A 15,205-nucleotide genomic window follows, 5' to 3' on the forward strand; every position below is an offset into this window, starting at 1 on the left:
AGCTCTCTCTCTGTTTAAGTTAATTCTGATAACATCAAGTCAATGTCTTCCCAGTCAATATCCAAATTCTTTACCAATAGTTCAAATCTCTTAGCAACCCCTTCTGAATTTTTCCTAAAATTTTTCACTTCCTCCCCCCAGTTTTTCAGATCACTTGTTGTGAATGGTACCTTTATCCATCCCTGTTCTCCTGGAACGGGCATTATTTGCCGAAGGGGGCTTATGGTATAACTTTCTTCAGCTTTATCTTTTGCTTCTTCTTCCTCCTGGGCTCTAGTTTTTTGTGCTACAGACCTAGTATAGTGTGAATGGTCAACCTCTTCTCTGGGGTCTTCCCCCTGGGCTTCGGTGTCTGCTCTATTCTTTCTCTTTTCCTTTTTCTTTTCTTGTTTCTGCTCCTCGTCTCCCTCCACTCTTGGTGTGTCTCTTTTGTCATTTATCTGAATTACTATGTTTAATCTTTGCAGGGTATTTTCTCTTTCCACTTGAGTTACTGTGTCGCTTTCTCCTTCGCTGCACCTTAACCTGGGGGAACTACCCTCCTTTCCATTGCCCCCTGATCTCAGTGGTCTACCTTCGTCCCCATAGCTCCCAACTCCTGGTGGGTTGCTTCTTGCTCCTCAGCTGCCTAATCTCCATGCGCTATCTTCATTTCTTGGTGTACTGCTATCTCTATTTCTGCTACCTCTTGATCTGGATGAGCTCACGTGGCATGTAGGGGGGACCCCGGACTAGCCCAGGAGCCAACCGCTGCACTCAACCCACCCCCCCGACCTCTGCACTTCCCTCGGCACGTAGGGGGGACCCCGGACTCGATAATCAATTAAAGCTATTTGAAAATCCAAACTGAGTGTCTACAATTGTTCTAAATGCTCTGTAGTTAAAGGTAAATAAACCGTTTCGGGATCAGTGCCCGTGAGTTCCCAGCATCTAACTCGACCCTTATAACATAACTTAGAAATCATTTCTGGCAGTGTGGTAACTGTCTTTGAAAATTGGTGAGGTAAAAAAACCATTCCCATAAACAAAATGCAGTGTTGTTCTGGTACAGCTGACCTATCAGTCCGTAGGGCTGTCGGGGTCCTTTTATGATGACAAGTGTCACAGGTTCCTTTTGAAGGCGTCGATGTCCCTGTTGTGAATTCAACTTTTGTTCCACAATGTGCAGAGCTGCGCTGACTTCTGGAGTCAGCTGTCGAGGTGATGTCAGGTCTGGATCTCCCTTCATTTAGTCAAACAGTGGGTGCAGTTCATCTGTGGAGATTCCTAGGAGAGATCTAAACCAATTAAGCATACCCAAAAGCTGCTGTAAATCATTGAGGGTTTTTACTGATGTGGAGATGGATACACGTTGAGGCTGTATAGATGTTTCTGTGATTATTCAACCCAGGTAATGCCAAGGAGATTCCTGTTGAATTTTCTCTGGAGTCACTTCTAGTCCATGATCCTTGACTGCTTTAATTGTGGCTTTCAGAGCTTGTTGCATTAAGTCTGTATTAGCTGCACACACTAAGATGTCATCGATGTAATGGTAAATAAGTACCTCTGGATACTGCAGGTGAACTGGAGACAGGGCATTTGCTACATAAAGCTGACATAAAGAAGGTGAATTTTTCATACCCTAAGGCAAAACATTCCAGTGATATCGTGCATATGGTTCGCTGGCATTTAGAGATGGCACAGAAAAGGCAAACCTCTCTGCATCTCTGGGATGCAGGGGAATTGTGAAAAAACAGTCTTTTAAGTCAATTATGGTTAAAGACCAGTTCTGTGGCAACATTGCTGGGGATGGGAGGCCAGGTTGTAACGTTCCCATTGGTTCGATAACCTCATTGATGCGTCTTAAATCATGAAGTAAACGCCACCTCCTACTTCGCTTTTGAATCACAAAAATTGGGGAATTCCACGGACTTGTTGTTGGAGAAATGTGTCCGCTTTGAAGTTGCTCTTTTACCAGAATTTGAAGTTGCAGTAGTTTATCTCTGGGTAGAGACCACTGTGGAACCCAGATCGGGGTGTGTGTTTTCCATTTGAGGGCTGGAACTAGCTGCCTTTCAGCGACCATTAGGATAAATTTGAACTGAGCCCGATTCCCCACTGTCCAAGGGCGTCTCTGCCCCACAGTGCAACTGGAAGGTTTAAAATGAAGGGTCTTACCATTGCTGAACGACCTTCAGGTCCTGTAATAACCACAGGATGTAGGCTCTGTTTCGGCAAGACAACTCCAACCACCCCTTTGATACTTGTGTTCGGCGAAACAAAGGACCATGTGGCTGGCCACTGCTGTTCAGAGATCACTGTAGCGTCAGCACCAGTGTCTGCAAGGCCCCTGAGTAAAACTGTCTCTTTGCGAACAGAGTGGAAAACTGAGCATCGGAGGATTGGACGATCTGTGGATAGAGTCTGTGACCAGTTAATAAAGTTTCCAGGGACCAGTTGGTCTCCTGTGGAGTCAAAACCTTGATCTCCCCTTTGTCTGTTACTCCAACCCGGGGGGTGTGCGTGTATTAGGATCAATTGTGCAATTCACGTTCCTTTACCGATACAGGCAGGCGGCGAGGGGGTCCAAAGCATTACTTTAATTTCTCCTTTAAAATCTGAATCTATGACTCCTGGTAAAACGAAAACCCCGCATGCGGAGGCCGAGAAACAACCGATTAAGAGAGCATTGCATCCGTTTCCTGGTGGTCCCTGTACCCCTGTAGAAACAATCTGTACCTTTGAGTGAAGTAGAATTACGGTCGATGCTGCTGCTAGATCGACTCCGGCACTGCCTGAGGTATGGGGGTTGAGAGAGGAGACGGGTACCAGGTGCTGAAGTTGGTTGTAGGAACCTTTTCTGTCATTGCGCTGTTCCCCTGAGCGGTCCTCTCCCATTTCCTCTCGGCGGCAGTGGGTGGCCTTCCTTGGTGAACCTAGAGCGACAATCTTTTGCAAAATGTGAACCCTTTCTGCAGCGGCGACAGACAGGGGGTTGGTTTGACTACCTTTTTGCCCGGCAATACCTCCTTATGTGACCTGTTTGCCCACAACCAAAGCAGCGTTCTTGCAGGGCAAGGGACTCTCGCGCTGTGACCAAAGCTTCAGCTAGGGAAACAGATGCGTGAACCTGAGTTCCGACATTGTTACAAGCTTGCAACATTTCTGCTAGTGTGGGGTTCCGCATAGCCCTTAGTATCTTTTGGCAGTCTGGGTTCGCCTGTTCCACAGTAAGTTTCTGAAACAGGGCATCTTGTGCAACTGTGTTATCGATCTGTTTGTTAATCTCATCTCTGAACCTGTCTGCAAACTGAAAAAACGGCTCCTGTGGTCCCTGGTGAACCATAGTAAAAGAGGGGGATTGTATCACAGCCTTAGAGATTTTACGGAAAACTTGCAGTGTCAGGTCCTTTGCCAGGTTTAAATCACGGAGTGGGATCCGTGCCTGGGCTGCAGGGGCAGCATATGGTCCTTCCCCAAGCAGTTTGTTCAGCGTGTTTGCTATAGGGGTCCTGTTTGTAGCTAAAGTTTCTTCTGCAGTTTTTTTGCTTAGGTTTTTCCACTCTGTTTCAAATAGAGTGAACTGCATTGTGGTTAAAGTCATCCTAGCGATGGAGGAGCAGTCGTGGGGGGTTAGAGTAAAGGCACTAAAGAGATTTTCCAATATACCCATTGTAAATGGGGCCTCTAACCCATACTCTGTGACTGATTTTTTCAAGTCTTTTAAGACTGGATACGGGACAGGTTCCCAGTGCGGGAGTCTGTTTGGTCGTTTGTAAACAGGAAAGGTTTTTAGCATGTCAATGTCCCCAGCCACAGCAGCCTCCCGCCGTAAGCCCTCCCACCGTAACCTGGGGTCGGGGAGGGTTGTCATATCGGTGTCGAATACCTCTGGATCCCAGCAGTTTTCCTCCGATAAGGAATTAGTCGTCCCTGGAACCTTTGTGCTCAGAAAGATTTCCCCATTGCACCTTTGAAAAGCCCCTTGCACATGCTTTGTAGCGGTATTGCGAAATTGTCTTTCTCTGGGCAATTCAGAAACAGTTTCAGTTACTGACAGGGGCAGAGGCATGGGAAGCTCGTCCTGCAGGGGTATGCATGCATTTGGGGTGCCTGGATTGGTGGTAGGGATTTCGGGGAGGGTTTGATCTGCAGTTGCTTGGTCTCTCAGGGTCTCGTATAAAATTCTCCATGGTTTTAAAACTTTTGTAGTTTTTTCATTTCCCTGCGTTACCTCCTCCCACAGTCGCACCCCCACTCTGTCCCATAAAACATTGTCTAGAAAGTTAGTTACATTCAGTTCTGTAAAGTTATGTTGAACCCAGAGCAACAGGCTTTGTAAGGATGATTCGTCCAGTGTTTTTCCATGCTGCTTTAACACACTTTGCAGGATTAAATAAGCATGATTTTGCTCAGTTGATATATTTGACCCCATTGTACCCTACTTATAATGTTACAAAGTCTTTAAAATAATTACCCAATCTGGAGTTCGTAGTTGTAGTGGTTTGAACCTTGTTTTCCCCCAGAGGCTAAGAAAAGTGGTAACCCCCAGGGGTGGAAACCCATGGAAGTTTTGAAGTTCTGTCCAATGAACGCTCCTGCAGAAATGTAAACATATCACAAGCACCGGAAGAGAAGAGTTGTAGTTTGGTAGGTGGAAGAAGTGGCCATGTTGTAGGAGCCACGAGGAGAGGGGCTCTGAGCCCCTCGGGGCCTCTGGGGCCCCCCAACCCCAGTTGGGGGCTACAGAGACTTGGAACAGTGTTAAGCTGGACTATGTGTCTGTAGTTGTGAGCTGGGAGATGTTTTCCATCTTGAGTGAGCAGAGACAGAGTAGAAGCAGCGGCAGCGTCCAGAGGTTATGACTAAGAGCCAGGACAGATAAGAACTGAACCGGAGGAAGCAGCAGAAGCTAGCAGCAGAGTTACGGAGTTCTGGGGGTAAGAACTGATATTAGACCCCCCCAAACTCCTTTGAGACCTCCTGGAAAGGAGGAAGATGATGGACTCTCACTTGAAAGAACCTTGAAGTGCAGCATGCACTGCAGAGAGGAGCTGAGAAGCTCAAAGGCGTCCTGAAGTTGGACCGGGACGGAGAAGGAATGTGGGGGGGTTGACCTTGGCCCCCCTCGCTGCTGCTGCTAAGTTAACAGCCTTGAGACAGAGTACGGAGTTCTGCAAAGGGGAATTTGAATCCCCTGAGGAAGGGACTTTCACGAAGATGCCCCTGCATTTCGTGATATACCTGTGGTGACGCGAGTCTGGTCCCTGCTGGCAGTCCACAAGTGAGGCCTTCACTTGGACCGAAGGAGAGCCGAGGGGCTTGGAGACCCCCTTGTGTGTATTGAACAGAGATCCAGCTACAACAATCCAGTTACTGCTGCATGCATGAGATGAGGAGACCTGCTGCCTTAGAAGAGATTCCTGCTTTGGGACTGGAAGGGATCTGTCCTTCTTTCCCTCCTGGACTTTTATTTGGAGGGGAGAAGAGATCTGATCCATTGTAAATACTATATGTCATGGTAGAGATAGTTGTGACGGTGTGTATAATGTGTTATAGTATTTATTTGTACAGTCATTGTAATATATTCCCTTTCCCCCATTCTGAGTCTGGTTGTGTTTTGTCTGGAAAAACCCATCTCACATTGGGTTGAGATGTGGGAGGGGGGATGGAGCTAGGGAATTGGATTTTGGGGCTATCTCAAACCATGACAGTAGTCAGTTCACTCAGCAGTTCCCGCCTGCTGAGGACAAGTTTCCGTGCACGTCTTCTGCTTTCTCTCAGTTCTGACTACGCACACACCACCGAAACACAAGGAGTGCTGCTTCCCTTGGTCCAACCAGCCTATGACCGATGAATCTTCTAAATGTTAGAAAGTTCTCAGCCCCACGGTTGTGGCGACATTAGTGACGGTCTGAAAAATAAAAGCTAGACACGATTCCAGAATGGGGGAACTGGAATAGTTTATTGAACACAAGAACACGATTTTAAAGGTATCTGAGGTTGGACATGTTAATGAAGGGGACGAGCTATGTTAATTATGGAATTACACAAGTTTTTACTGCAACTTCTAAATAGTTAATTTTTCTTCTAGTAGGATTACATGGGGGATAGAGGGATTACAGGGGTTTAGACATGGTTTGATACAATCATCTCAAAAGTCTTTTCTGATTTCTACTGGAGCCAGGCTTGATCCATAAGGTAGAACTTAACCAGGTCTTGTGAGAAGAGTCCAGTTCCTTCAGATCACAAGGTTTTTGTCAACCCTTGTTTTCCAAGGTTTGTGATTCAGATTTATCAAGTTTCCTTTTGCTGAGAACTGGTTCTTGTCCCCTTCATGGATGGGCTATCTTCTTTGCTATCACTTTCTAATCTCGGTAGGTTACTCTCCTCCTGGTGACTTTCTGATCTTTGCATGCTACTTGACCCCTGCGGGCTACTCTCTCCTTCACCACTTAACCCCTGAGGACTGTACCCTGTTCTGTCCTTTCCTGATTCTAGCGAGGTATCTCCTAACAAGTTAGTGTGTCTCTCACTCTCTCCTGTATTTGATGGTGGCCCCCCGTACCCTGGCACATAAGGTTGGTACTCCCACAAACTCACTTCGCTTTCCTTTCCACTGTCCCTTCTTTTTAACTTGAGGCACTGTTGTCCAATACTACAGGCATCACAACAACACTCCTTCAGTCTTAGATTTTTCTTATCTTTCTCTAAAGCCAGGACTAAAGGATCCTGAGGTGTGATATTTACCCCACATTCTCTCTGCCATTCTGGCTTACTCCTTAGGGTAAAGAACATGTTGCAGTACATTACTTCGTCCCACTTGCCTAGCCAATGGAGGAACAACATGAGTTGTAAAATAGTGTTGTAATTTAACGTGCCATTTCTCATCATCATCTAGTTTATACAAGGGCCACCATTGGGTACAATATTTCAGAAGTGTCCTTTTGTTCACACTTCCCCCTGGGGTTCCTCCTAAATCTTTCCAATGCTTCAGAATACATCCAAAGGGAGTTTTCATGTTTATATCCTTACTTTGCTGGCTTCTCATTATCAAGGGAGTTTAGGTCCTTGTGGATCTTAGTTCTGTCTAATGATTTACTCTGCCTTATTATGTTGCCAGTGTCTGGTAGAGATCAGATGCTGAGAGCGACTGGTAAAGATCTTGGAATGCAGGGTGTCTACCAGGTAAACCTATAAGGCATTTTACCGGATCGTCTTGCTATTCTAGCATCAGTAATGTGCCAACTAACCCAGGGATCATGTTCCCAGACTGGTGCCCAATTGTAAAGGTCTTCTATTACTATAGGGTCATATCCTAACTTTTTTCTTTTCTGTTCTAATTGTTCTATAAACCCACTTATATGGTATGCTATTATATCAAGCAATTCTTGTCTCTGGACCTGTGCTTCCAAGTCTAATCGAACTAGACTTCCACCGATATGTTCTAACTGAGCAACTTTTGGTATATCCCTAAACTTTACTTTCAGTTTCAACACCTTCCTTATTCTATTCCACCGTCTTAGTGTCCCTTATTCTATTCCAAAGCTTTATACATACAACGTCCATACGCTTCGGTCCTCTCTGGTTGGAGTTACGGAACCGCAGATTGGGACTCCACTCTCACCTTGCAATGGTGTTGTGTCTCAATCACACCCATACACACTTGCACACTTTTTACAGTAACTTTCCTACCTTAAGATTGCTATTTGGGTAATCTGCGTTACCGAGCAAAGTCGCTAGATGTCACCGCAGACTGTGAAATACAGGTTTACTGCTGACCATCGGTCTATGTTACCACAAAACCACAAGATGTCACTCTGAAATGTAAAATATACTCTTTACAGAAAATGCAGCCAAGATGTTATATATACTTGTCTATCAGTGTGCCGACAATAAAATCTCACCCATTTAGTTTCTGCTAAATCCTGATTTGACCAACAGCGTATACAATAGAAATTAAGGGACCGATCTAGAACTGTTTCTTGCGTCCCTCTTGGACCTAGAATGTACTTTCCACAGTTGTTACACAAAGCTCTAACATATAGGGAACAATGACAGAAAGGACAAATCTTAATCCTAGAATTTTGGCGCACTGATAAAATCTTATTTACCCTTATGGAATTGCAACCACTTTCCATGTAATGTTTTAAAACATTTTATGAAATATGCTTTTTACAAAATACTCTTTGGCACACAAAACACTCTACAAAACAGCCTATGACACACAGAAGGCAAACAAAACACTACAAACAGCAATCAAAATATCACAAATAATAGAGTTCTTCACTGTACTTTTAAATTTCAAATGGCATGGTATAGTACTGAGGTTATCTCCCGTAAACAATCAGACAAACTACAATTTTAACACAGACCAGAGCAGCTTGTTAAAAGAAACTCAGTACATTATGTCTAACTACCTCATTCCAGGAATTCTTTAATAGGACTAAAAGTTCTCCTGGGTCATAAAGCCTCTTGTCTCAAGAAAATCAAAGGAAACACTCCAGATCTTGAAACAGTTCAAAAGAAAAAGTTACAGGTCATTAGTCTCCCAAATCTTTAGGTCAAACACAACTTTAAATACATTACTGGACAATCTTTCACGCAAAACAGAAAGCAAACAAGAGAAGCCAGAGTAAAAGTACTTTTAAGACAATACACAAAAGCATAAAAGGTAAAAACAGCAACACAGGATAAAAACAATTTTTCACTGCAGTATGGGCCTCTAACCCTTCTTGGGGACCCCTTTTGGGATCTTCCTGGCAGGACTCTAACCTGCTACCTTTGCAGGACTTTAACCTGCTGCTTTTAATACCTGGGACTTGAACCCAGTTTTTAGGGCTAATGCTGAGGCATCCCCTGACTCCCCTTTGGGTGGTAGCGTCCTACCCCTGCCAAGCAAAGGGTTTTTCCCTTTAAGTTGAAATACAAAAGTACAAATACCTCTTAATTTGAAGCGGGAGGTTCGTGTCCACCAACTCGTAGATCCAAGGGGTCGGGAGACTATCGCCAACAGAAATCCAGTCGGAGGGGCCCAGATGTGTCACGAGTCCGTGGGGTCTCAGGTTGGGGAGACTCTCTGTCCCATCTGGGTCCCCAAATTGATGCCAAATTTTATGCCCCAAAAGACACGAACGGAGAAACTGCTCAAAGACAAAGTTTTCAGTCTATAAACAGGAAGTATCTTTTATTAATTACAGTACCGGGAAGCAACCAGATCTCTCTGGACAAATGCTTCATTCCAGCAACACACAACTGGTCTTTTATACAATTTCTGCCAAGCAATTGCATCATACAATATGAATATTCATAATATTGTAACATAAATTTTTAATATTCATAACAGGTGGAGTTAGGGGCGTGGTCTTCAATTTGGGGAGAATTTGAAGGGTCGTTCCTGTTCTTCGGCCTCATGAACCCTTGTCCTTTCTTTCATCCTCTTCATAAACTTCTGTGAACTTCTCTATTCTGACCGATTTCCTAGTGCATCTGGCAGAGGTTTCTGATATCTGACAAGGTGTACCTATGTTTTGGTTCATTTTCCTTCTTTATCAGCCTTCTATATACTTCATTTAGCCTCTTAGTTCCTTCTGTTTTCCTGAGTACATATGTTTCTGTTCTCCTGTGTCAATGTGTTCTGCATACCTTAGTAAATTATTGCCTCTGCTGTTTCTAAGACTAAATTCTTCGCGCTTTTGCTTAAGCCTATATTCTGAATTTAACTCTCTACTTTTCGTATTACTATATTACATTCGCTCTCTAGACCTTTTCTAGCTTCAGGGCGCCGTCGTCAAAAACTGGGGGAATTTCTCCACTGTGAGTGGGCAACAGAAGACAGAAAAGCAGTGGCAGAGGCAGCGTTGAGTGGAAAGCTATGGTTGAAAGCCAAGAAGATAGCCGGCAACTAGCAACATGGCACATAGTCAGGCTAAGGAATGCAGAGAGATGCCCTGCAAGGAGAGAGAGTCGACAACAGAGCAGAGAAAGCTCAACAGAGACAGTTTTGGAGTAAGAACTGAATCAAAGCTCCCCAAACCCCTTTGAGACCCCTCCTGGGAGGAGGAGGTGGACTTCTACTTGATGAAAGTCCTAAAATGCAGCATGCAACAGAGAGAGAGGAGCTAGGAAGCTCAGAGACATCCTGGTAGCTGGACCGTGAGGGCCAAATGGAACGCAGAAGAGGTGGTCTTGCTCCCCCCTGCTACTGCTGTCAGGTTGGCAGCTGAGACAGAGCAAAATAGCTCTGATAGGACACTTAGGGCAAAGACTGAACTGAAAGCTGCCCTAAACCTTCTGACTCAGGGGAGCTTAAATCCCCTGAGGAAGGGACTTTCACGAAGATGCCCCTGCACTTTGTGATATGCCTGTGGTGAAGTGAGTTTTGTCCCTGCTTTGCAACCCACGAGAGAGAGACCTTCAACTGGAACCGATGGGTTGAAAGGGGTGAGAGAAGACCCCTTGTATTGTAATGGAGAGAGAAATCTTCCAGTTACGACAATCCAACTACGACTGCTGCATTGAAGAAGAGAGACACTGCTGCCCTGAATGTGGAAAGGATCTTTCCTTCTTCCCTTCTGGACTTTTATTGGAGGGAAAAGAGATTTGATCCAATGTAAATACTGCTTTACCATAGGAGAGATAGTTTGAATTGTGTATATAATGTATTATAATATTTATTTGTGTAATAATTGTAATATAATTCCCTTCCCCCCATATTGAGTCTTGTGTTGTGTCTGGAAAACCCCTCTCACACTGGGGTGAATTGTGGGAGGGGGGTTTGGACTTGGAAATTGGGTTTTTGGGAGTCTCAAACCACGACAACTACTTCATTCCACTGCTTCTCCTGATGGAGGATCTATATGAGCTGTAATGCTGTATTCATTTGAAAAGAGCCAAACTTCAACCAAGTCTCCCCTTCATGCAGCCCATGCAATGGTCACATATCTATAGAGAGTCTGCATAACTCCTGCCTCTTTAAAGATGTTTCAGGACCTGTCAAATGCCTCCAGTGCTGCAAGACCAAGGTTAAAGGAGATCCTTTTGGGATCTCCTCCTCTCAGGACTTGACACAACCCATGATAATAACTATTAGGCAGGAAAAAAAGCTACCCAGAACCGGATTTGAACTTGTGGCCTCAAGATTACCAAACAGGTTCTCTCTCCACACAACACCAATGACTTCAAGCGAGGGACAGGTTGTTTTAATGCAAAAAAGGCGTCCCTTTTCCTTCCGTTTGTACCAAACCAACATAAATAAACCCCTAAGTGACAACAGTGGTATGATCCGCCATCCACCATCCCTGCCCTGCCTTACAGAAGCCGCGCAAGGGGAGGGTTTCACCCACACCCCCTTAACCGACATGGACCAGTTAAACTGCCCACCCAGGCAAAACGCTTTTAGCCCATAGACTGGGAAAACACTGACTTTTGCAACAACACAGGACCTCAAAGTCTCACTTTCCAGTCCACCCCGTATTCCACAATTTCCAGAAAAAAATCACTTTAGACTTGCTAGCAAAATTAACCCTAAAAGAGCTACTCTTTTATCTCACCTGTGCCCAGGATTGTTAGGAGCTGGGGCTTCTCAGGATCGGTGCAGGAACCCTTCAAATATGTGGTGCCAGTGATGCCTTAAGCCCCTAATGGTTTTTATTTTTCTAATACTTGTAAGTTTTATAAGTAGTGGAAGTAGACTCTAAAAGCAGCATCCCTTACATCCCTTTCCCTGTAGCACCCTTGTTTACACATTCCTTAACCCTCTTACCCCATTCTATGCTCCCTATATCACTCCTACCCCCAAATCCAGTAGAAATGTTTAGTCTTTTGTCAAAGCAAGGCCTAGATTGTTTGGGGAACAGCATATCGGGGCCTGAACAACAAAATGAAGTCAAGAATTAGGTAACCATGTACCCTTTGTGCTCTGAAGAAGATGAAGATAGCATGAAAAGAGGGTCCCAAAATACACCCCAGACCCATTTCTAAGGGTTGGGCCCGGGGTGGTCCAGAGTAAAGGCCACAGGGTGGACACATTTGGGATTGGATGGATGGTATTATAAAATGTAACATCTGGGCCTTGGCATAATAAATCCTTTCCTTATCTCACCCCTAATTAACTGCTAAATCCCACGGCATCACCAGAAGAAAAGGTCTCGCAGGATGAAATGGTTTGATCCAAAGAAGTCACAGGTCCAACAGCTTCCAGGGTGCTTTTTCCAATTTCCACCTTCCACTTTTTGGGCTCCAAACTGTTGCCCAAGAGACTGCGGAGAAAAAGACTCCAGGTCAATTTAGCGTATAAGATAAGGTAAAAAGAACAGGTCATTTAATCAAACCCTCAGGTCCAGGGGAATACACGCCCACCCAGGCAACAGTTCTATGATTTTATAAGGTACATCCAATTGCAGAACTATCCACCCCTCAGTTCTGCCCAGTTCTGCCCTCCCACACGCCCCTTCAGGAATTAGGTCCTCATCTTCATCTTCTTCACAGTAAGTACAGTCCTTTGAGCTCCTCCAAAATTCTGGGCTTGAAGGTTGCTTTGTCATGGTATCTTGTTGTTCAGGTCTAGGGTGCAATGTTCTTAAACAGGTGTTTTTCTACAATTCTACCTTGTATTCGTGCGTGATTAGATGTTGTTATTTTTGGTCCGTGTCTGACCTTGCCACCTGCAAGAGTATGTTCTTTTTCCTTCCAAGTCATGAGAAAACAAGAACTGGTAAACGGAATTTTGTCCTTGAAAAGGAAACATCTTGTGTAAACTGAAACTAATTGGGGTCTGGCTATTTGCCAACAGCCAGTCAAGGGCAATTCAAGGAGAAAGGAGGAGGAAGATGATGAAGTAACAACCACCAACCCATTACGAGAGACCCCCGCTGTAAACTGTGCAAGCGCAGTTGGAGTTCTACTTACATAACGAAGGGAGGGACTGGAGACCTCTAACTAGGCGTGTGCTCACCACGCATACCCAGGTAGACGTCAGAGACTGACTGTATGAAAGGTAGACAGTTCTTACTCAGGGCAGAAGCATGCTTTACACTGAGGACAACGTTACCTCTGCAGGGACACCTACCAGCATGTTAAGCCAACCAAAGCCCTGAGGATGCATTTGGGATCTTGAATGTTTTGGCATCAGTATGTACAACAACTGTGTGAATAAAAAATGAGTGAGTGGGGGTTGTCTTGGGGTTTGTTTTCTTGACCTGTTTCGTGTTTTCGTTTGCTACTTCTTTGTAATAAATGCTGGTTTTTTTAACTTTTTTATCGTTTCACCTCCGCAGCCTCCTGGTAACATACCTTGAAAAGAAGACTAAACGCGCTAAAGGAATTTAGAGGGGTTTGATATGAAATGGGGTAATAGAGTTCAGTATGTGTAAACTACTGTGTTAAAGGGTGGCATATTATACAACTACATCAAAATCTACATTTACTACACAACTACTTTTAAAATCTACTAAAGTTAAAAAAATCCAAAAAACTCTGAGGCACCATTACTTTTGTTATCTTCTGTCATATTGATATGGTTTGAAGCTGGTTCCCTGCCAAGTCTCCAAACCTTACCACCAGAAGTCGTCCCCCCCCCCAAACCTCAGGGAGAAGAGGGAGAAAAACAACCAGCTAAGAAAACCTGAAACGAGAGAGACAGCTAAAGTGATATATATAAATATATTTACACTTATGTTACAATTGAAATATATACAATGTAATATATATACAATTTCACAAGGGAAGGGGAAGGGGGAAGGGAAAGGGAACAAAACCAAAATAATATATATATATATATCCCAATCAGTAGCCCGAGATCTAGTAACTAAAGAGTTAGCAAAGAAATATCCCACCACTCTCCTTGGGACAACCGAGAGTCGTTCTGGGACGATCGCCGGCAACCTCCGCCTCCCAAGGTCGACAAGGCCTTACCAGGTCTCGTTCCCCAACACGGCAGACTCAACAACAGGGAACCTGCACCTCCAAGCCGCCAGAAGGAAAGAGAACGAAGGCTTCTCCTCCTTTCTTCTTATAATCTGGCTTAAGTAAAAATCGTAGGGATACTGGGTAAATCTGGACCCTTCCTTGGTTACAAACTGGTCACCAAGGAAGGTCTAGCCCAAACTACCACACATATGTTGCTTTAAGGTTTTTTTTACTGTTAGTTTAATTGCAGCAGAATTGAAAGCTCATATTGCTTTTATCTACACTGGTTGTTTTAAAGTTTACAATGTTCATATTTGTACATGTTCAGTCCCAGCAGTTTGGCAGCATTTTGTGAACACAGTTTGCAATATGTGTCTCTCTAATAACTTGTTATGGGTTATAAGTTTGAGAGAGGAATTTTCCCTTCCCCTGCTTTCCCTGTAAGAGAAAACAGAGGTTGAAGGGGAAAGAGAATTGATTAGCCTTACAAAGGAACTGTTCCCTGTAAGAGAAAACAGAGGTTGAAGGGTGAAGAGAATTGATTAGCCTCACAAAGGGACTGGTTGACCTGTGTTAATGGACGATTAACTGCGTTGAGTGGCCAGGGTGGGGGAGCGGGCCGGGGGGCCGGGTCAGGTGGGTTGGTTTTGAGTCAGAGGCAAGGGGGAAGCGGCGTTGTTGGCTCCCTGGGTGCACACAGGCATTCTTAGGGAGGGGGACCAGAGGGCTGGTTTTTTTTGCTTTTTGACTGCCCATCCTGGTCAGTTGGATTTCTCATCCTGCTGGTTTCAACCTGCCCGGATGCCCCGTTTCCCGGGAGCTGCTGTACCTCAACGGAGAACTTGCTTGCCTGCGGGAGAGAAGGGGGAGTTTCTTTGCTGAGACACCATCATCTGAGACTGCAGTGAGTCCCCGCCACTTGGGACAGCGGTGAGTTCCCGTGGGAGTGTACTGCCTGCCTTCCTTTTCGTTCCCACGGAGGCGAGGACCCCCCCCATCTCCTCCTCGGTTTCCCCACACGGTCCGGGACCGCTCCCTCCAGCCCCTCTTCCTGCGGGGTGACTGCCGGAGCCCACAACGCCCCCTGCCGACCACGACCAGGTACTGCAGGCCCTGCACCTTCCAGCGATCCCACAGCGCCCCCTGCCGACCACGACCAGGTACTGCAGGTCCTGCACCCTCCAGTGATCCCACAGCGCCCCCTGCAGGTCACAATTAGGACTGTGCTAAGGGACAGGGGAGTATTCATTTAGACTTCTTGTTGTTATTGTTGTTTCTTGTTACTGTTTTTACCAACATATATATATCTTTTAATAAA

At 45.1% G+C, this 15,205-nt stretch overlaps 1 protein-coding gene across 1 annotated transcript; it reads right to left on the reverse strand.

Moving 5' to 3' along the window:
• Nucleotides 1-820: 820 nt before the first annotated feature.
• LOC113959426 (endogenous retrovirus group K member 5 Gag polyprotein-like) lies at nucleotides 821-5,759 on the reverse strand. Its single transcript, XM_027668463.1, has 2 exons — nucleotides 5,698-5,759; nucleotides 821-4,475 (listed from the first exon to the last, which is right to left on the reverse strand). Exon 2 carries the CDS (start codon nucleotides 4,412-4,414, stop codon nucleotides 2,984-2,986), a length of 1,431 nt encoding a protein of 476 aa, XP_027524264.1. The 5' UTR covers nucleotides 4,415-4,475; nucleotides 5,698-5,759; the 3' UTR covers nucleotides 821-2,983.
• Between the last annotated feature and the right edge of the window lie 9,446 nt (nucleotides 5,760-15,205).

This window comes from Corapipo altera, unplaced genomic scaffold (genome assembly GCF_003945725.1).
Source record: "Corapipo altera isolate COAL_440 unplaced genomic scaffold, ASM394572v1 60930, whole genome shotgun sequence".
NCBI lineage: Eukaryota > Metazoa > Chordata > Aves > Passeriformes > Pipridae > Corapipo > Corapipo altera.